Raw genomic sequence first — 22,977 nt, 5'->3', positions numbered from 1 at the left:
TTTTTCAAGGATTGAGATGATTTATGAAAAAAGTTTAAAAATTTTCAAACATTTTCATTATTAGTTTAAGCCTGATTGACACACTCAAAAAAAAATTTTATCGAAAAAATATATACTTTCACGTCTGTGAACATTAAATAAAAAACATCAAACTTAAAATTTGGGGGACACTGAAAAAACAACCACGTATAAAAAAACAGAAATCGTCAAACACCATTTTTTAAACCCTGACCTACTTTAAAACTGTTTTTTTCTTGATTTATTTAACCTTTTGTCATCAAACTCTTTGGTAAAAGCTAAATATTCTGAAAAAAAAATCCTAAAAAACGGGCCAAAATTGACCGCGTTTTCCCGACACTCCAGATTATAAATTTTTTCAAACTTTTGGAGAACCGACCTCAACTTTTTTTCGTAAACGCAAGAAATCACTAATGACAACCATTGAACAATGAAAAAGTAATGATGCTACGCTGAAGAACAGTGGAGCAAGCCACCCTCATCGAACAGCAATAAACACACTAAAAATAGGTTTCAGCAAAAAAAAAACATTGTTTTGACAACAATAACGAAAATTGTTGGACCTGGATCCTCTGACCTTCCCCATAAAAACACTTTGGCAAGCTTTGAGCAAAATTCAACTGTTGTTTGAGACGGGACAATTAATTTAAGTTAGAGATATAAAGTTAAACACTACTCTGCAAAAATAAAATAGGTTCTAGTAACAAAAAAGAGTGTTTCGACAACAAAAACGTAGTATACTGATCTTAAATCCTACGAGTGTACTCAACATGACAAAAAAGATCCCTCTTTCATACTTGTCTCGACACTTGTACCAATCCGTCTAATGTCTCCATTTTCAAATAATTTTCTGAATTAAGTCGTTTTATTTTTGCCTAATCTTAAGCCAGTGTAATTCCGGTAGCTAACTCTTTTTCGTCTGATCCGGCAGCTAACTCATTAGTCATAATAACCAATGTTTATAAGCTAAGTTGAAAGGAAGTCACTGAATTAATCTTATTGAATATATCTTTCATTCAGTATTGCTGAATTTATGGGGTTCTTAAGACAGGGTGGCCGAGTGGTTAAGGCGTTGGACTGCTATTCCAAAGCGGTCTCCGTGCGTGGGTTCGAATTCCATCTTTATCAAAAAAATTTTCAGATAATACAATTTAGTTTTCGATTTCTCCAACCTTATACATTTACAATTATGCAATTGAAATGACAATTTTTGTCATGAATTCTACTCTCCACACAAAAGGTACCACTAAGAAAGAGTTGTCCCTTTAAAATAAACAAGTTTCTTGAGAATAAGACATTTTCATTTCTAAAATCGTTTAAAATTGGGAGTTAGCTATTCAGAACGATGTTGTGCTCAAACACTTTAAGCCCAATAACTCCAAATAATCAATTTATTCTATATTGTGTTTCCGAAACTATGATCCCAAAAACTGTTTACTGGGATCCCAAAAACTAAAGGCGACCAATGTTTTAATATTTGTTCGTGGGTTTCGCTGACAATGGTTAACTCCTTGCGTTTAAGTTCCGCATTGCTATAGATAAGAATTCAAACTCTAGCTTTTAATCGTTCATTTGCAAGTTCAGTAAAAAAACAAATTCGGAATCAACGTTTATTTGTGAATTCCGCTTACAAGTTTTGCGATTTCCACTTAAGTATGCGGATTCCACTTACAATTAGCTGAATCCACTTACAGTTGCGAAATCCAAACAACTGGCGGAATCCAGGTATTTGTACGCGGAATTCATGTTAATTTTGCAATTGAATTCCACTTAAGTTTTGGAACATGCCCGCATCCAGTTTCAAGCGTTAATAATCGATTATATTACGATTTTAGTACCAGTATCACTATAATTGAGAAACAATCACTTTTGGTCAAATAATAATCGATTATAATCTCTCTTTTTAAATTCAAATTATAATTAATTATAATCCATTATAATCGATTATTTATTCGTCTATTTTTTGATACAATTATAACTGATTATAATTGATTATAATCCATTATTTTTATTCAAATTTCTATTTTTGTAGTTTTGCACAAAAATCCATTATAATTGATTATAATTGATTATAATCCCTTTTGTTTGTCCATTTTTGCTTCGAAGTTGAATCTAAATTGCTTATATTTTATGCTTTTTGTGTACGTTGGTTCCTATGAAAAATGAGGAAAATGTTTTTAAAGTTTTCCAATTAATTCAAATTTTTCATTTCTTCCCCATTAGAGTTGTTTTGTGATGCTTATTTAAAGCTTTTTTTAAACACCAAAACAACAGCAGATTGATTTAGTTTCATGATTGATTTGGCAAATTTATTTATCATCTACCGCGAGAACCTTTCCACTCATATGAAAGGATCTCTATGAAACTTTTGTTTCGTGGTATAACTTTGTGTTCAGATGAACCAAAGTGTTCAAGAGATCTCTCTTTTAGAGATTTTTTTATTGACACAAAAAAATAACCCATAAGATATATTTCGAATATAAGAAAATTTCGGTAAAATAAGAGATTATAATCGATTATAATTGATTTTCAGGGTTTTTAGTAAGAACTATAATCAATTATAATCAAATATAATCGATTATAAGAGATAATAATCTCTTGGAAAATATCACGATTATAATCAATTATAAATCCCTTAAAGACCTAATTTTGGTAATTATACTCGATTATAATTGTCCAAAAATCATCATAATAATCCGTTATAATCGATTATTTACGCCTAAACTTGGAAGCGGGTGTGTACAGATTTGTCTCTGGAATCCATTAACGCACACACAATTGTGCGCCTATCCAGTGCACTGTATGGTCTCGTTATTAGTTACTGATTTTGTCAATTTTACAATTTTTAATTTAAAAATAGCGTAAATTTTCCCTAATATGAAGTTGGAAATTTTCTCTTTTTTCAAATTAATATGTATTGTCAAAATGTTTTATTTCTTGCGCAACCATTGGGAACATTTGTAATCAATTTATCCAACTAAGAACCCAATTATTATAACCAGTGTCACAAGTAGGTTCAACGCGAAGAAAACTCGGTCAACGAAAACTGCAAAATACTTCCACAAAAAATCCATATTCTCTTCGCTTTCAAGAAAAACTGCATTTTTGACCACTTCTGTCAAATTTGATTCAATTTTTGCTGTATCATTGTTCCCGATAGATGCTGTGTTTTGCTTCCCTTGATTCGATAGCGTGCTCCAATGCCTATTTTTTCTACAATCTTGCTCCTTGTTACTATTTGGGGTTTTGCCAATATCGTTGACTTTGAAAAATGTTCCTTGTGTTTCAGAGGCGTTGCCAGAACTTTGTCCGGGAAATGCGCGCTCAAAGTCACATGGTCTGATTCCGAAAAACCACATTGCTTTGTGTGATATAATGTTGCGTATTTTGAAGCCCATTTTGCTTTTGCCGCCCAAAAAGTGCAAGTTGATCACTGAAACAAATGAAACAAACATTTTTTTTTATATAAGAGTGCAACTGAGTTTAACATCCGACTTGGTGTCAAAAAATTGACATGTTGTATGCGTACATATTTATAGGTCACGCGTTGTGTTTTCAGCCATACTGATTCAGTTCTCCAATATTTTTTTCTAAAAAAATTCTAACTTTCCCTATAGAATTCGGAGAATCCAGCGCTTTCCCTATAGAATTCGGAGAATCCAGCGCAAGGTTTTTTCCAGAAGAATAATTCTGTTGAGGGGAAATTTTCCGGTCAATAATCAGATTTTGGGTTTTTATTTGTGTGAAAAAGCCATTTGATTTTTACTAAGAAGTAACTATGAAACTAATGTAACTTTACCGAACACTGTCAGAAGTGAATTCACCGATATCTGAAAGACACTTAGAGCCAAAAAATACGTGATCCTCGGAATATGCAGCGAACTGGCCGGAAGGAAGTAGGAAATAGTCCCGCAAGCCACAGTCTGAGCCAGTAACATGGTAATTGCGAAAGAGATTTTCTCGCCCGACTCGCATGGGATGAGAAAGACGAGAGCCGAAAAGATGTAGATCATGAGCATGGGAAGCATGAACACAACCGAGTAGAAGAAGTGTCGTCGTTTCAGCCGGATCTTCATAGCCCCGTAGTTGAGCTTCAAAATAATCAATTAAACTGAGAGCGCTTGTCGACTTTTGAAAAGTTATTAATCATAAGTCTGAGCATGAAAAGTGTTGCTCATGCATAACCCAAAAACACTCTAAAATACTCTGAAATGTCGAAAATTCTTTTATTTAATCTACTTAAGAATCTCCCTTTCCCCTTTCTGATAAGGGAGGGAGATTGTAAAGTAGATCCCATGATCCAGTTTGATTTATTTCCAACTTTTCGAAAGTCTCTTAAAGTTGAATTGATTTTATTCCTTATCTCCGCGGCTGTTTTCGTTTGTCACCATGTAGAAAGTGACTGGACGCAAAAGTTCCCATTCATCATGTTCGTTATAGTGACTAAGACTTGCTTCCAGAGTCAGCGCCAAAACAGGATCAAACTCTAAACAAGTTTCGGGCAACTGTTTTTACGAAATTCATAAAATCATACTGAATGTAGGATTCAAACGCGAGGTGCTAAATTTTGTACACGGACTCCATGCGAGCTGGATATTTCTCATATGATGGTAAAAGAATCAGAAATTACAAGCAAAAACATCATTCAAAATTATGAACTTATAAACAGCCAAAAACCGACCACGACGATCTGGGTTCCAAAATCAATTGGACTTGTTTAACGTCAAAAAATGTTTACAACGTGCTTTAAAAAATGATTACGTCTCAAATGGGATAATTCCTAAAAGGCATAAGACTTTAAAGTATCCCAGTTGGCCTAATATTCAAAAAAATCCCAGATGGCATAAAACTTTCTTACATGGCATAAACAGTCAAACTTTTGAAATTAGAATAGTTTGTAGATAACTTTATTGTTTTGCTTACTTGTTTTGACTTTTTCCAGTACTCATGTTCACACTGCATGAACTTCTGCATGATTAAAAGATTTCGGTTAGGTGGAAAATAAACTGCCTTCTTTTGTTGGGGGTTGTATCTCACCTTAAATCCTAGCTCGAAGACGCAGGCAGATATTGTGGGGGAATGTGAGGTTGGATGAGTGCACAAGGTATACATCCCAAAATTTAACGTGAGTCTGGAGCCACGTTCAGTTTCAGTGCAAAGACAAAAAAAAATGAAGTAGCTTCTATTATTTTTAATAAAAGTATCCGTCATAATTCAAATAGCAACCCCGTCCCTTATTAAAATATTCAATTTTCCGGGTTGAATTCCCACCACTAATAATAGCTTTTTCTGTAGTATTCCGTTATTTTCCAGCGCTGATTCATGTATAATTCAGAGTTTTTTGCAAAGCTAAACCTGCGATATTTCAGAGCTATTTCACTAATGATTCCGTAGAGAGCGCTAAAACTTCAAAAACATTAACTTCTTGTAGTAGCTTTCAAATGAGAGTGTGAGTTCAGAAATCCTATAAATTGTGATAAGCTAAAGCATCGTACGCCGAGGAAGACTAAGTATCCGCTAAACTCATGATTGCGGGATCCATTTCCAGTAGTTCACAATTTTTGCTCATTTCGATAGGTTTCTCTTTTGCCGTTTCATCGCTGAAAATTTGCCAAGTTAGAGTTAATCTATCGATAAAATTTGACACTGTGGCAATGAACATCGTTAATTCATCAATGACAATCGCTGTTTTTGCACTTTTTGTCGCTAGTTTTCAATGTAAACTCAACCCGGGTTGGCTCATTTAAAAAAAACTGATACTAGCTTGTGTTAAAAGTTGATATGTGATTAGTGAAAACTGTCTGGAAAGAGTTAACATTTTCATGCCTCAAAGTTTTCACAACTTTTTTTGATTTTGCTTATGCCATTTGGGAATTATTCCAATTGGGAAGTTACTCAAAAAATAGAAACGACTCTTTATTGCAAAAATATCAATTTGTCGTTGCAATAATTTTGAATTATATCGCTCACCCAAAGTGTATTGCGTGTTGTCGAGTATCCAGGATCCAAACAAGATTGGACAGTTTTGTTGGTCGTACGGGAAGTCGGTGACGTCGAAATTGCATGTGAGTTTGACGGTGATGAGTGTTGTCAAGCAAGACACTATGCCCCTGTCACCCCTCACAAACTGACGGGGGAAGGCGTCGTGTAGAATATCAACCGCGTCCAGCATTACTGAAACAAATGAGACGTCTGAAAACGTCAGAGAGTTCTTAGCATGTCTTTGGTGTTACAAAAATGTTATACTTTAATATAACTACTTTGTCTGTACTCAAATCAAATTTATCTTCGAATTCAAGTTGAATACATGTCAAAAGTTACCAGAAGGTCTAATGACAACCTTTCAGGCTAATGATTCAAGGATGCCACGATTTTTATGTCAGATAGGCGTGAAAACGGTTTTTATGTGAAGAGTTCGGGCGTATTTGTCAGTACCAACTTACCTGAAATAAAATACTTTCCTTTTTCACAACCAGAACTATAAGATTAATTGACCTTTAGACCAGAGCTGGCTTAATTGATCATATGCCTACTTTTATTGACAAATTGTTTTCCTTATATATCCAAAATTTACCAAAAAAAAAGATTTTCCTGAAACTTCCCGGGCTATTCCAAAATCTTACTGATATCTGCAGTCCAGAAAGTTTCGAGTGGGAACAACATGTATTTGACTCCTCTGGACAAGGAAATATTCCATCTGGCGCCGTCACTCTGGTACCAAATGTGAATGAATAACTTAGAAATGAATAACTTCCCAATTATTCCAATTGGGAAGTTACTCAAAAAATAGAAACGACTCTTTATTGCAAAAATATCAATTTGTCGTTGCAATAATTTTGAATTATATCGCTCACCCAAAGTGTATTGCGTGTTGTCGAGTATCCAGGATCCAAACAAGATTGGACAGTTTTGTTGGTCGTACGGGAAGTCGGTGACGTCGAAATTGCATGTGAGTTTGACGGTGATGAGTGTTGTCAAGCAAGACACTATGCCCCTGTCACCCCTCACAAACTGACGGGGGAAGGCGTCGTGTAGAATCTCAACCGCGTCCAGCATTACTGAAACAAATGAGACGTCTGAAAACGTCAGAGAGTTCTTAGCATGTCTTTGGTGTTACAAAAATGTTATACTTTAATATAACTACTTTGTCTGTACTCAAATCAAATTTATCTTCGAATTCAAGTTGAATACATGTCAAAAGTTACCAGAAGGTCTAATGACAACCTTTCAGGCTAATGATTCAAGGATGCCACGATTTTTATGTCAGATAGGCGTGAAAACGGTTTTTATGTGAAGAGTTCGGGCGTATTTGTCAGTACCAACTTACCTGAAATAAAATACTTTCCTTTTTCACAACCAGAACTATAAGATTAATTGACCTTTAGACCAGAGCTGGCTTAATTGATCATATGCCTACTTTTATTGACAAATTGTTTTCCTTATATATCCAAAATTTACCAAAAAAAAAGATTTTCCTGAAACTTCCCGGGCTATTCCAAAATCTTACTGATATCTGCAGTCCAGAAAGTTTCGAGTGGGAACAACATGTATTTGACTCCTCTGGACAAGGAAATATTCCATCTGGCGCCGTCACTCTGGTACCAAATGTGAATGAATAACTTGGCAGTCAGAAAACCTTGTTTTTCATCCACGTTCAAAATCTTCTACAGATCCGAATAAATGTACACGCTGTTGTTCAACATATCAACGGGTGGAAAATATTTGGGCACTATTTTAGTTAAGTGATTGTAAAGGTTTGCCTCGAAAGGAACTCCATCATTGGAATTTATAAACGCAAGAGCAGTTCTACATGTAACAGCACTAGCCAAAAACAAATAAAAAAATTTAGCAAAACTTTTGGAAAAGATAAATATCATTATCGCGTAGTTTTTCACTCTCTTTACCTTCCAAGACTTATCAAAAATGCACACCTGGGATTTCAAAGTTAAATCAATAATAGTTTCTGAAAAGAAATTTTTTTTCTATTTTGCAGCTGATACTACGTGACAAAGAAACAAAAAAACTCTTAAGAAACGAAGGCTTTAATTGAGTGCCATATCGTTACTTTTTTGTCCGTTTTGAAGTTTTGCAGCTTTTTTTAAATAATGTTCTCTGCATTTTGATATAACTTTCACCAAAAGAGGCAGCCCCCACCTCGTTTTTTTCTGTTTTGCTGGTTCTAACTTTTTGAAACAAAATAAATGAACTGCAAAGAAAGTGAAAAACAGTATATTCTTGGAAAAAAGGGAAGCACATATTTTCTGAAACTTAGAATTTCAAAATATTAATCTCGGATAGAGTCAGTTGATACGAGGATGCCGCGTTCTTGGTCCAGCAATTTAACGCATTGTTTTGTTTTCACAATGGGAATAATGGCATCCATTACTGTTTGGTTTTTTGAACTATTGTTGAATTCTTTAACGAAACTAAATTGTGAAAAAAGCGGTCCCTGGAGAATTTTTTGAATCGGAAATCTATTTTCTGATTCCGACTCAGTTGAGGATGTTTTTTACTTGAATGTTTTTCTAAGCCATTTATCGTTTAATGATCTTTATTTGAACAACTTGAGTTTGGGTGGGGCTGTACAACAGTGCCGAAAAAAAATAGTTCAACAGCGCCGAAAATGAAAACGTCGTTCAACAGTGCCAAACATTTGAACAAATTTCAAAATATTAAGCGCGGCAATCAAAATTAAACGGCGATCGCTTACAATCTTGAGTGACATTTTAAGATTTTGAGCGAGAAAATTTGCAACTTAGAAGTTTTCGGGCAAAAATAATTGTTTAATTTGCAGTTGCAGACATTTTAGCGCCAAAATTGGAGTGATTTTTTTGTTAATTGGCGTCAGTAGTTTTTCTCTCTTTAGAAAATGCATTTCAATTGTTCTGAAAATTTTCCGCCTTTTTCTGCACTGTTGTATTTCGGCACTGTTGAACGCCCCCGCACAGACTTTAGTTTTTTGGGTTACGTAGCAGTTTTAGACAACCGCGTATTCAAACACTGTATTACCCAATCAGAATCGAGACAAGGAAGATGTGAAATTCATTTCTTCCTTGTCTCGATTCTGATTGGTTAATACAATGCCTGAATACGCGGTTGTCTAAATACAGACCGCACTCCAGTTTTTTGGCACCATATGATTCGTTGCAGAACTGCCTATTAGCATGCTTTCCCATCAGTACGCGGTACTTATATTTTTACGCGCATCTAGTACATGTCTGAAGCGTTATTAATCGTCTATATTTCGATTTAATAAACAATTTTTCTAAAGTTGCTTCGATTTAATGAACAGTTTTTCAAAAATGCAATGGATTTAATCGAAAACTTTTCCATTACAATTTGTTCATTTCTTGAAAAACATAATCCATTTGAGAACATTTTTTTGATAATAAGTTTGATTATTTTTACATATTTTTCACGTAAAAGTATTTTCCTTTACTGTTTGCAAATGATTATGATTGATTAATCGAACTGCTTTTCATTTGTTTTTTTTTGTAAATGATTTAATAAACAGTTTTTCTTAAGTTGAAAAAAAGAGCAATGGATTTAATCAAATATTTTTCCATTTTATTTTCTTTTTTATCATGAAAAACATAATCCATCCGATAACTTTTTTATTGATAATATGTTTAATTATTTTTCCATTTTAATTACATACAAGTATTTTCACTTACTTTTTGCAAATGATTATGATTGATAAATCGAACTGTCTTTCATTTATTTTTTTTTGTAAACGATTAAAATCAAAAGTTGCTGCCGTTTTTCAGTGAGTTGGAATCCAATTTAAACAATTATAAGTTTTTTGCAGATTCTAGCTGACCTACAAAAATTTTACAAAGTCGATTTCCAATCAATTCACATATACAACAATTTTTCTTGTGTTTTTTTTGTGAATCTTTTATTTATGATGAAGGTATCTGCTTTTCGCGGTAGAACTTCGAGTTCAGAAGAACCGGATGGTGGCAAGACATCTCACCTCCATACACAAAAAATGATCATCATACAACTCGACACAAAAACATGCTATATGAAAATTATGATTGGCGCAGATTTCGTCTCATACAGATTTTGTCCCATATCCAACAAGTTTCGTACCATTTAAGGAAAATTAGTGTAATTGCGGATTAAGTAGTTCTCATAAGCGCTAATCGCATCCTGCTGACATTTGAAGCATTGAACTTGCTTTGATCATATTGATTGTGCAACGCAATTATTTTTATTACTTGCTTTTGAAAGCGCACACTTTACAAAAAGTAAGCCCAAATTTGTGTACTCCCATATTTGTGAGAATAAATCTGTGTACGCTTTGAATTGGGACAAAATCTGTTGAATTTAAAATGGGACGAGATTTGTCATGGGACGAAATCTGTCACAGCCGAAAATTATATAATAAGCATTTTCTAAAAGCAGAAAAACTTTCGAATCAAACTCTGCAAATATTTTATAAATCGAGAACATTTCTTCTTTCTTTTTCATCCCAAATTTGCTTTTTTGATCAAACTTTTAATTAACAAAATATACCGGCAAAACTTTCTGCGTTTGTGACAATAACGCTCTCCAGATTGTGTTTTTTATACGAATGAGCCATACATGGCCATAAAAGTTTTTCAGGCGAAACTTGAGTTATAATTTACGTTCTTATATGATAAGATAAAATCTACTTAGTCAAAAAAACAAGTAACGACTTTACATCATTGAAGAGCTTTCAAGCCATACACAAAAAAGAGACGGTTTTCAGGCAAATTCTGAGTTAAAAAGGTTAAATTGCAGGAAAACCTGTGAATTTTTTTTCCACCTATTCAGTTTGATGCAGATTCAGCAGATTCCACCTATTCAAGTTTTGCACAAATTGGAAGAATAAACTCCAAAAAGACTACTCGTATCAGGGCGAAGCCTTGAATGTTCCGACCGCCTTTTGAGGTTTTATGGAGCAGTAATAACATTAAAAAAAAAAGAAAATCGTAAGAAAAATATATAATTTAAAATTTTTTTTCTAAAACTTGAATTTTTTGTGAAAAGCATCCCCCACACGCCATACAAAGTATAAAAGGATAGATTTCGCTCCTTTTAACAAATCAATTATGGCAAATGAGCTTCTTTCAACCAATTTGGAACGACTTTAAGACGGATTAACTCTCCGCTCACGCGTTAATAGCGCGAAATATATCGCGCGTTAATTGTCCCAAATTGGCCAAAATGGCAATCTTTAAACCCCCATAACTTTACCAAAGAAGGATCACAGGTGAAATATCTTTTCAAATTTGAGCTCAGGACAACAATACCTTTCGAATGATATAAAAAATTCCGTCAAAAATGGCTAGTTAAAAAGTCGAAATCTGTCTGAAGAACAAAGCTCAAATATTCCGTTACTTTCGTATCGAAATTCGGAACAATAAATTATATATTTTTAGTGAAAAAGAGTTTTGGCAAAAGATAGTTAAAATCAAATATAATCAATTTTAAAAAAATATATAGGAATAATCAGCCATTATAATTTTCATAAGAAATTCACATCGTTTCGGAAATCTTCCGAAAATACTCGATTATAAGGAAGTTCCATGGACAAAAATTGATTATAATGGCAGCATTTTTGACCACGAAAATTGATTATGATCGATTATTATCCATGGAACATCGCTGCGGGTATATTTGAGTGTTAGTAAGAAATGAATAAATAACAATCCAGATGAGCGAAACACACACGTAGGCCCTCATTGTCAATGTTGTGTCTGAAACCAAAGCTGCACTAAAATGAATCAAATTATACCATTTTAATTTACGCATGCAAGACGCATCGCCCCAATATAGATCTATGATGATTTCATGCTAGAAAAAATGAGTTGATATGATTAACTTAATCTATAAAAAAATTTCCACACGCGCATTTGATTAAGCTTCTCTGAAGCGAGGGCGTGTTATTTATTTGCCCGGATTAGGTAGGGTTTTGCTGAGAAATTTGTCGGAAATTTTGTGCAGTCAGTTTCAAATTTTTAAATTTTTTAATCGCCACTATAACAAATTTAAGGCTCACGACATTCGGCAAACTTTTTGTGCCAGTCTTCAACAAAAATTTCAAGTTAATTCAGCGAGCGTCGCACTTTTTTGCCTGCTACCTCGCCAAATTTAGAGCATTTTGTCGCCGAAAGCCCTCGCATAAATAATTTAAGTAGAGCTGACCAAGCTCCGAATTAATTTTACTTGAGAGTGGGATTACCCGAAATTTGTGACCGGAAAACCGCCGGGTAAAATGATAATAGTGAATTAATAAGTATGAATATAAGAATAACATATATGAATTTAGACTTTCCAGAATTGAGTACGATTCCAACACATTCCAACACATGGGGCTTTCGGAACTGATATCACAACAACAAAGATTCGGACCGGCGTTGATTGTCCTTGAGCTGTACTTTTGACTATTAGATTTATATAGATAAATACGTACTATAGAATGAGGTACCGAAGGTCACCTCGTCACAGAGAGAAAGAGGATGCACTCAAAAGTGCCGAATTACAAGAAAAAAGACCATAAGAATTGTTGCAAAATGAAATTCGTTTACGAAAATTTTTTTTCAGATTGCCGGATCAAACTGTTTTTCCAAAAATTCGGCTTCTCTTTGCTTTATAAAAAATTTAAGGGCGGATTTCTCGAAGGGGGCGGATTTTCAAAAAATTTTCAAAAAATTTGAGACCCTTTTTTGGTCGGCAAAAGTGATTTTCTAAGCTCTCCTGAAGCAATAAAATTCGCTGTTTTGGCCAAATTTTCTGCGCGACAGGCAAAATTTTGAAAAAAAAACAGGTCAAAAAGCCGTTTTTGGGCACTTTTTGGAAAATTTTGACAAAAATTGCGTATTTATTGGCGTGTGCCCCCCCCCCCCTTCTGTTATACCCACGGAAAATAAGTAACGTTCTGAGAGAAAATCTATGGTTAAAAGAGTTAAGAAGAATCTGGGATAACGTCTCTGCCTTGAGGTAGTCCACGTAGGCTGCCATGTAAATGTCCTGTATCCTGCTTTTTTCTTGAAAAGCATTGACCTTGGAAGAATTGCAAAGCCTAGCGTAGTGTCCGCGTTTGGTGCAATTGTTGAAAATTTTGAAATTTGCCGGACATTGTTGGAAGTGTCCAGGTCAGAACGAATTAACGCATTTATAGCAAGACTGTTTATGGTCGGCTCCCTGACGCTGCTGATTACCTCGTTGTGATTGCGGGGGCCTCTGTTGCCCAGTTGATTATTTCGGTTTTGGTTTCTCCTTGGAAGTTTTTTGCACCTCATCGTTTTACATGTTTGCTGTAAGTAGGTCCCTCTTTATTTCTGTTTCTAGACCCTTATCGTTGCAGTTTGGACATATAAAATTCCCTTGTACCACAATAACCGTGAGGGCACAGTGGAATTCTTCCAGAGTTTCTGTTTTGGTTTGTTTTCTTGTGAATGCCTCATACCTGTCAAAAGTTACCTTGCGGTCCTTGATGAATAGATGTTGTAGTCTTGTCCAAAAGTCTTTTGTGGTAGTTTCCATGATTTTTAGGTCTGGATAGTGTTGGTATAGGCTTCTTTGGCCCTCGTTTCCTAGGCTGAGATAGATGTAGCTTCGAACCCTGATATTGGCTTCTTTCCACAGTATCCTGTCCACGGTGGGTCCTAAATTATCGAGTTGAATACTCTGATTTTCCCACTGGATTCTATTTCATGATTGCGGATACCTCTATCTCTAACCTTAGATTGAATTTCCCCCTCTATTTGGAGTTCGTAACCAGACTCTTATGGTTTTCAAACTAGAGGTGGGTCTAGTGGTAGTTTTTGTAGAATAATACCGTCTTTTGCGACGGTTCCCAGGAAAAATGGTTGATTCCATCTTTCCCACTCGATTGGGGGTTCCGCTGAGGTTTTCTGTCAGAACGGCGCGATAACCAGTGGAGATCTGAGACATAAGCTATGGTTAATAGAGTTAAGAAGAATCTGCTAACAAATTTAATTCAATTGGTAAAGTTAGGTCTGATTCGAATCTGACCTCGAAATCAAGAGAGAGAGAGAGACTCATAAATAGCTATTGATTATGGCATTAGTTTTAATAGGTACTTAATTAAATCAGACATATATATGGTTATCTTACATATGTACGTATGACTAAGTATCATGGTTAAGTATCAACTTAACGTTAACGTTAAATGTTATAGTTTGTATTAGTTTTTTATGGACATCCATAAATTATTAAACATTGTTTTTATTAATTGTAAGTTTTGTTTACTTAAGAAAATTGGTCAGAATAGGGGAAGTACTGCAAGTGTTTTTGATTGATTTCGTAAGCAATTAGTGATTTTTTTCTCAATTTATTTTTCCAGTGGCTCAGTTTTTAATTGTTATTTTTGTTGTCCTTGTAGAGTTTTGCTGGTTTGAAAATAAATTTTAGCACTCAAATTTCTGTGACTTCGGCACAAACAATTCTGTTGATAACTGTTTTTGATCGTCAAAATTTTTCTGAAAAAGAAAGATTTTAAATAAACCAAATCTTAATTGTAAATAAATCGAACGTTTGTGTAGGAACTTGAAATCCTTAGCCTTGAGCCCCCAATTTTGTCTATTTTCCTAATCTCACATCTTTTACAGTTGCTCAAGCAAATTATTGTGTACAAGATTTGCAAAATACAAGTGTCCCTCTTTATTTCTGTTTCTAGACCCTTATCGTTGCAGTTTGGACATATAAAATTCCCTTGTACCACAATATCCGTGAGGGCACAGTGGAATTCTTCCAGAGTTTCTGTTTTGGTTTGTTTTCTTGTGAATGCCTCATACCTGTCAAAAGTTACCTTGCGGTCCTTGATGAATAGATGTTGTAGTCTTGTCCAAAAGTCTTTTGTGGTAGTTTCCATGATTTTTAGGTCCGGATAGTGTTGGCATAGGCTTCTTTGGCCCTCGTTTCCTAGGCTGAGATAGATGTAGCTTCGAACCTTGATATTGGTTTCTTTCCACAGTATCCTGTCCACGGTGGGTCCTAAATTATCGAGTTGAATACTCTGATTTTCCCACTGGATTCTATTTCATGATTGCGGATACCTCTATCTCTAACCTTAGATTGAATTTCCCCCTCTATTTGGAGTTCGTAACCAGACTCTTATGGTTTTCAAACTAGAGGTGGGTCTGGTGGTAGTTTTTGTAGAATAATACCGTCTTTTGTGACGGTTCCCAGGAAAAATGGTTGATTCCATCTTTCCCACTCGATTGGGGGTTCCGCTGAGGTTTTCTGTCAGAACGGCGCAATAACCAGTGGAGATCTGAGACATAAGCTATGGTTAATAGAGTTAAGAAGAATCTGCTAACAAAATTAATTCAATTGGTAAAGTTAGGTCTGATTCGAATCTGACCTCGAAATCAAGAGAGAGAGAGAGAGACTCATAAATAGCTATTGATTATGGCATTAGTTTTAATAGGTACTTAATTAAATCAGACATCTATATGGTTATCTTACATATGTACGTATGACTAAGTATCATGGTTAAGTATCAACTTAACGTTAACGTTAAATGTTATAGTTTGTATTAGTTTTTTATGGACATCCATAAATTATTAAACATTGTTTTTATTAACTGTAAGTTTTGTTTACTTAAGAAAATTGGTCAGAATAGGGGAAGTACTGCAAGTGTTTTTGATTGATTTCGTAAGCAATTAGTGATTTTTTTCTCAATTTATTTTTCCAGTGGCTCAGTTTTTAATTGTTATTTTTGTTGTCCTTGTAGAGTTTTGCTGGTTTGAAAATAAATTTTAGCACTCAAATTTCTGTGACTTCGGCACAAACAATTCTGTTGATAACTGTTTTTGATCGTCAAAATTTTTCTGAAAAAGAAAGATTTTAAATAAACCAAATCTTAATTGTAAATAAATCGAACGTTTGTGTAGGAACTTGAAATCCTTAGCCTTGAGCCCCCAATTTTGTCTATTTTCCTAATCTCACATCTTTTACAGTTGCTCAAGCAAATTATTGTGTACAAGATTTGCAAAATACAAGTGTCGAAAAACGTGTTCAAGATTGCCAAAACTTTATAGGACTGGGAAAAATAACGCTTAGAAGTTGAAACAACAGCACAGAAAGACAGAAAAAAGTCTGTTTTTTGCTTCTGACAACAATTAAAACAAATAATATACAAATACTCCCTCCTCTAGTATGACGTCCTTATTTTTTAATAAAAAATTATTACATTAACTGAAAACATTATCATCCGATTCTATTCTCCAAACGATATTAAGTAGCTATTTTATTACAGAATTGGTTCATTTTTGGTAACCTGAAAAGTTTTTTGCATTCTTGGCACTCTTTTTTTTCGGCACTTTTGAATTTCCCCATTTTCGCTAATACATACAGATTATTATACAACCGTAGAGTTCTCTCCAAAGAGTTAGAGGATGTAGTTCTATTTCTTCTAATAGAATTGGGTTTTTTGTTATAAAAACTGACTGAATTTTTCGCTATTTCAAACATCGAATTATAACGTTTAAATCTGATTGTTTGAAACTAACTCCATTGAAAAAGTATATCTACAACCAACAGCGCAATTGGAACATTGGTACTCAACGCAAACACCTCAATATTATCAACAATGCCGCCTCCTCCATTCACAATTGGAAATTTAAAAAAGTTTCAAAACCTAACTAAAGGTTGTTGTTTTTCTTCCGTTTCATGTTTTGAAGAGATACATTTTCAGCGTTTTATTTTGTAGTACCGCTGAACTGTTGGTTAGGGCCGACCGCACCAAATGCCCACTTGTCGAAGTTTTAGAGTAATTTTATTCACGCATACCTCAGGTGCGCGCTCGCAAGTTTCGATTTTTCACATGGTACTGAAATTGTTGATGAACTGAAGAAAATAAAACGACTTACAAGATAGAACAGTTGAAGAGTTTGAACCGTTATATCTCGTCTTATTAGAGCATCAGCGGCAAATTGAGCTGAGGCAAGCCATTTGTTCTTTTTATCACGTTACTATTTTTTTCCGGTTTGATGAGGGACAAAATAAAAAAATGAAGAAAAATATCATTTTTTGCTCATTTTCAGACGTTGTTTTTTTTCAATGATTTTTTTATCGAGGTTACAGGGCAGTCAATCAAGGTGCAAGCAGTCTAGTTGTTTGTTAAGACTGTCGTCTAATCTAATGACATTTTTATTTCATTATGATTACAGTTTTGCGTAAATAAATAGCGTGCGTAGACAAGTGTTACTTAGAAACATCGAATCAAATTTTTCCCCTGAGGTAACGAAAGTTTCAATCAAGTAGGTTATCACTAGTTTCTTTTACTGGTGTATTTACCCAAAAGTTGTCTTTTTTGATAGTGTTCAGTTAAGCACTGATAGAAAGAGCAACTTCCTTATCATCGGACTACTTATTAGAATTGGATCTCAGAGAAAAATTTCTGGTACAAAATTATCGTACGTCGCGTATTTTTGAGACCTCTACCTTTTTTTGTGTTCTTGTTGACCCAAATTTTAGGGGTGGTTATTGCTTTCACGAGCAATAGCCTGTTCCGTATCATATCATTCCTAATTTGCATAAAAGTTCTATATCATTCAAGTTAACTTTCTTTCAAGTCTCTTTCATATCAGATTTTCAAGTCACTTTGATGTTTTCTTTTTAATTGGGAAACCAAAAAAATATATATTTACAAATTTTGGCAGAATCAGATAGTTTGTTAGGCCGTTGTTTATTGTTGTTTATACCTTATATCAAAACTCATTTATATGGAATACAAATTCCTTTGTTGAATAATTCTAATCAGCGGATACCAATCTGGCTCTGTAAATGAAAAGCGGATATTAAATAATGGAAACTAACAAGATTGTGGATGAAAAAAAAACAATACAATTACCTGAATAAACTTATAATATGTTTTTTTTTCAGTGACGTTTTGCATGTTGGAGTCAAAAGTTTTAGTACGACAACACTTCTTAAAAAGCTATGATAAGTAACTCTAACATCATCAAAAACCTGCGCTATTTTGTCATAATTTTATGCCAAATCCTGGGCTTTGTGCATGCGAACCATTACCAGGCCAAACTGTATTTTTTCTTTGAAAAATGTATATTTCTTTCGGCTTAAATAATCAGTTGAGTTTTTCTGATTTATTTTGTTTGGTTAAATAGACCGAGAATTAAAAGCTTTCGAATTTCAAAAAAACTCCTTCATCAAGATTTTGTGAAGTTTGTAATGAAAGCAACTTTTTGAAGCGAATTGGCACTTGAACAATCATTGGTCAAGATTTTAACAGTATGTTTTGAAGAATATTGATGACCATTGAAATCGCATTACTTTTTTATTGTTCTGACGATTAAAGAGTATGGATTACACATTGGTCAGAGAAATAAATTTATAATTTTTTATGGCCCGGTTAAAAAGCGGAAGCTTTCTTTCGATACTCATTGTGACTATGTAGTCACAACTTCCGCAATTTTTTGGTTTGAAGTGTATGATTGGGCAACTTTTCTTCGATTTTCAATATTTTTTATTTTTTTGTTAAAAAATCCGCTTCTCTTTGGTTACCTAAAATTGTTCTAGAATCGTTCAAAAATGCTACAGCACCCAAACTTATCATTCGTTATCATTTTGTTTCATTTCCACTTAAAAATAGCCAGCGCGTTTAACTTGACGAATGGCGTCGATGCCGAAACACGCCTCCTTGACAAACTGAAATCATCAATTCCTCAATACTCGCCACCTGCTGATTTTAAAGACAAAACAGTGTTCATTTATCTGGATTTGTACCAACTGTTAGATGTTGATGAGAAAAACGGACTTATGACAGCTAAATTGTGGCTATACTATTACTACTACAGTGATTCGGCTAAATGGGACCCTTCGGAGTATGGGAACATTCAGGCACTTTTGGTGCCTCCGCTCACTTTCTGGACTGCTGATATCGGTAAGCGGGATATCTTTTAATACCCCCCTTCTTAGCAAGGGGGGTTTGTTACTAGGTACAAAGTTCGCATTTGAGTCATTTCATTACAGGGTGGCAAATCGTTACTAGAGTCCAAAGGGGGGTAGTCAAAAAGAGATCCGCTTTCACAGTTAAATTAGATCATAGCCATTTTCTCATCAGTATTATCAGTATTGAACTCTCATAAGACTTTTGAATCTCGTGTAATATGCAATATATTTAGAAGGTACTAGTTTGCAGGTAGACAAACTTACAGCAGCAATTTGTCACTATAATGGTCTATAGCAACCTGGGGAGGCTGTTAATAAATAATCGCCCGCCAAAAATATAATGATTTTGAGTATAATGACGCAAAAAAGTATGCTGAATAACCAAATTTGAGCTAAATTAGAGGTACTATTGAGATCAAATTTAAATCATTGGCCCTTTTTTCTACAGTTACTCGGAAACTTATGACGAGCATTAACTAAAATTTTTTAGAAAAGATAGAAAAAAAATTAAAGAAAAGTTGAAAGAAAAACGTTTTCTCAGAAGTTATTTGATAACCCAAACTTCAAGTGAATTTATTGCAGTGGCTCTTGATGCAGTGGACATTCAGTACGAGGCGTTCGATCGACAGGCTCTCTTTCCCATCACTGGTCTCATCTCCTGCTGGTCTTCATTTGTGACCATCAAAGTGTCCTGCTCGTTTGACGTGACCAACTTCCCCTTCGACACCCACGCCTGTAATCTCACATTTGGACCCTGGAATCTGGATAATAGAAGCTACGTCATTGGTTAGTCTAATGAATTAATGAATTAGTTACATCGTACATCTACTTTTAAAAATTTCTATGAAGATCAGTTTTATTTAAAGAACTATTGCAGACAGTTTTATAAAAGATCAAATATTTACCAACCACTGCGCCTTTGGATCATCTCTTTTTTTAGCCTCCCACCTTAAGCTACGAAATAAGTTAAATTCTATTTTACAATTTTTTTCCTTTGTTGAAAAGCTGATCATTTTAACTGAGCTGAAACTCATTTGAAATGGAACTCCGCTTTGGTCCGGTAAAATATCAAACTTGAAAAAAAAAGATTTCACCATAGCGGTTATGTAGAAAACGAACGGCGTTGATAGGTTACTTTAATTGTTTTCTATTAAGACGGTTTTTTTAGTCTTTCTAGAACTTGAGTTTTGATTATTTAGTCTTTTAGCTTAGTTGCACGTGATTGTTATTTCAGTTGATTCAAACTTCTTTTCTAAGTATCCCTGACTTCCAACCGATTCGACTTGTTCCTATCCGATTCCACCAAAAGATCCCGGGTTTTTCTAAGTTCATGTGAAGCTTGAAATCGATGTCAATGGTTGCAATTGGAAAAAGGAGATTAAAAATAGCCCTAGTTTGAAAACCGGCTCTGCTGATGTTGACTCTGTCATATTCTTTTTGGCTAAAATGATGACTGTCGGCTATGTTGATTTAGTTGTAGGTTTCATTTTGTTGATGCCGGTAGTGTTGCTGCTGTTATTTGTAGCTGAAACTTGTTAAAACCGATTTCAGGCATCTCCAGGCAAAAAATGATGAGTGGTATTAAAACTTTTGAGGAGTGTTCTCCAATTTTTGTTGTTTGCAATATCCATGTCAGTGTTCGCCTCCTGTTGCGCCACATGTTTGCTCCTGTCAAACTTTTTTATGCGTCTGAGCGTACGTTTTTTTTGTTTGGATGTGCAATTGTGGGACTTACTTAACAATCTCCTCCCCTATTGTATCTACTAAAGAATCTCCACCCCTTTGGTACTTTTAAGAAATCCAGTTTTGGCCGACCAACCCAAAAGTTTTTTTAAAGGCGCCTTCGGCGTCAATATATACTAAATTTAAGGGGGGAGCGCGCGCCAAAAAAACGCGATTTTTTGGTCAAAATTTTCCAAAAAGTACCTAAAAATGCCTTTTTTTGGACTGTTTTTTCAAAATTTTGCCTGCGGCGCAGAAAATTTGTCCAAAAACGGGGACTAAAACGGCTTAGGGAGAGCTCGAAAAATCAATTTGGTCGACCTAAAAAAGGAAAAAGGTCGACAAAAATTTCGAAATTTTTTTGAAAATCCCCCCCTCGAGAAAATCCTAGATCCGCCCCTGGTTATAGTTCTTTGTATGCTGCGTGTTTGTTCAACAAGAACATTTTCTCCCGGAGTCTTTCGCTGCCAATGTTTAGTTTTTTTTAAAATTCAAAAATAATGAAGGAAAGTCATTAAATCAAATGAATTATTATGATTTCATTTCTATGATTTAATTCGAGTTTTTCTTACATTGATTGTCGCCAATACTCTTGATTTTTGCCTTGAAGGTCTTCTTTATCAGCAGTTTGCCTTTAAAAGTTTCTCATAATCTAGTTTCAAATTCAATATTTCCAAGAGATACATAAATTATGATGTACAAGGCATTCTGAAACTAAAGAAAAAACTCTTTAAAAATTACTATTAAAAATTAGTCAAAATAAGTAAGTAAAATAAATTTTGTGGCAGAAGCTGTCCCATCTTCGGGTATTTACTAACAAGCGATCTTGAATTTCATCAGCTTTCAGTTTATTTTTCAAATTGTTTCATAATATCAGGGCTAACATTTTGGTTGGATCAAGGTGTTTTGAAAACAAAACATAACACCATGCTTTGTTGTCAGATAACCTATTGAACTTGGCCTTTTCAGCCACGGATCCCTATTTGAACATGAAAGAAGCAGACCTTGCTCACTACAAAGAACACGATGAGTGGACACTTCTCAGACCCGTCAAAATCACCACATCCGGGAGGTCTATGAGAAACATACGCAGCTTCGACGTCCTAACTGTGGAATTGAGATTAGAAAGACGTCATCTGTTCTACGCGATCATATTTGTGATGCCGAATCTGTTGCTGTATTATATGTCATCGTTTGTATTCATTTTGCCTGTCGAGTCTGGTGAAAAGGTAAGTTTTGAGCAATATTGCGACCAAGACGTTTTAAAATATGAAATTATAAAAATTTATCATATTGTTTGTGGCTAATTTTAAGTGTATATAAAATTGTAAAAACTTCTTTGTAAAAAATCCACGAAATTTGATATGCCTTATCAGTTCGTTAAAAATTTTCCTTGCCGGAAATTTAAATATTTACTTTTTTCGCAATAGAAAATATTAAAATTCTCTCTAAAATAGAATCTGGGATTTTGTCGAGGGGGGGGGGGGGGGAGGGGAGGGGTTGGATTTTCAATTTTTTCGACTTTTCTAGGTCGACTAAAATGATTTTCCAAGCAGTATAATTCCTAAGCAGTATTTTTTTAAATCAATATAAAGACCCTATGCCTACACCGATTTTACTGCGCCGCACTCAATTTTTTTAATCGAAAATGCAGTTTTTGAGCTTGTTTTGGAAATGTTGACCAAAAAATTGCGTTTTTTAGGCTCGCGCTCCCCTTCAAAATTACTATAAATGATGATATTGGAACAAGAGGCGACATAAAAAAAATTGAAAGGTTGGTCGGACGATAATAGATGTCATAAAATAATATCAAAGGGGGACCTTTTGGTTGATGAGGGGGTCAAATTGGTTGGTTAGGGGAGCCAACCTCCCCCCAATACCCCCTAAACAGGCCCCTGGCTCTAGTGAAATCCAGAACTATCTCGTTCAATTTAACTTTTCCAGGTGTCATTCTCAATCACAATTCTGCTGGCGGAGATAGTGTCGTTCGGGTCCATTTCGGACATCCTGCCCGCCAGCTCCCTCAACTTCCCCTCCATGGGCTACTTCGTCTGTGCGGCTGTCATTCAAACCGCACTCAGCTCCCTTCTCGCCATTATGGGTGAATAGACATTCTATAGTCAAAGTATCTATCAAAGCATATAGTAGTTTTCAATAACGAAAAATAGTATTAACTAGCAAAATTACAATTATACTAGCAAATAACGCAAATGCCATTTTTCCCCGTTAGAAAAAAATCAATGAGTTTGAAGATATGAAGCTAACTCAGATGCAGGGGGGAAAATTAGGCCTTCTCAGGGATTCGATCCCCCTTTGGCAATATTT

General features: G+C 34.7%; 2 protein-coding genes and 1 non-coding gene across 3 annotated transcripts in view; all 3 read left to right on the top strand.

Moving 5' to 3' along the window:
- The window catches only part of LOC134852023 (neuronal acetylcholine receptor subunit non-alpha-3-like), a 17,646-nt gene extending 14,285 nt beyond the window's left edge, over positions 1 to 3,361 (top strand). Inside the window, exon 4 of the mRNA XM_063868301.1 lies at positions 3,308 to 3,361. Coding sequence (XP_063724371.1) covers positions 3,308 to 3,361 — 54 coding nt within the window. The remainder of the gene's footprint in view (positions 1 to 3,307) is intronic.
- Trnas-gcu (transfer RNA serine (anticodon GCU)) lies at positions 1,065 to 1,146 on the top strand. Its single transcript has one exon. It is a non-coding gene; the product is annotated as a tRNA-Ser (tRNA).
- A 15,209-nt stretch (positions 3,362 to 18,570) lies between the features above and the next one.
- Positions 18,571 to 22,761, top strand: LOC134852022 (neuronal acetylcholine receptor subunit non-alpha-2-like). The gene is made up of 4 exons (XM_063868300.1): positions 18,571 to 18,922; positions 19,513 to 19,716; positions 21,622 to 21,881; positions 22,597 to 22,761. The coding sequence occupies exons 1-4, from the start codon at positions 18,571 to 18,573 to the stop codon at positions 22,759 to 22,761; spliced, it is 981 nt and encodes a 326-aa protein (XP_063724370.1).
- The last annotated feature ends 216 nt before the right edge of the window (positions 22,762 to 22,977 follow it).

Source organism: Symsagittifera roscoffensis, chromosome 7 (genome assembly GCF_963678635.1).
Source record: "Symsagittifera roscoffensis chromosome 7, txSymRosc1.1, whole genome shotgun sequence".
Classification (NCBI taxonomy): domain Eukaryota; kingdom Metazoa; phylum Xenacoelomorpha; order Acoela; family Convolutidae; genus Symsagittifera; species Symsagittifera roscoffensis.
Note: the sequence above shows the minus strand (reverse complement) of the source record. Positions and strands in the feature narration are given on the sequence as shown.

Excerpts from the sequence above, each read along its gene's own strand:
- LOC134852022 (XM_063868300.1), top strand. The coding sequence starts at position 18,571 with ATGCTACAGCACCCAAACTTATCATTCGTTATCATTTTGTTTCATTTC. Across the intron at positions 18,923-19,512 it reads TTTCTGGACTGCTGATATCG|TGGCTCTTGATGCAGTGGAC; the intron begins GTAAGCGGGATA and ends AATTTATTGCAG. Across the intron at positions 19,717-21,621 it reads TAATAGAAGCTACGTCATTG|CCACGGATCCCTATTTGAAC; the intron begins GTTAGTCTAATG and ends TGGCCTTTTCAG.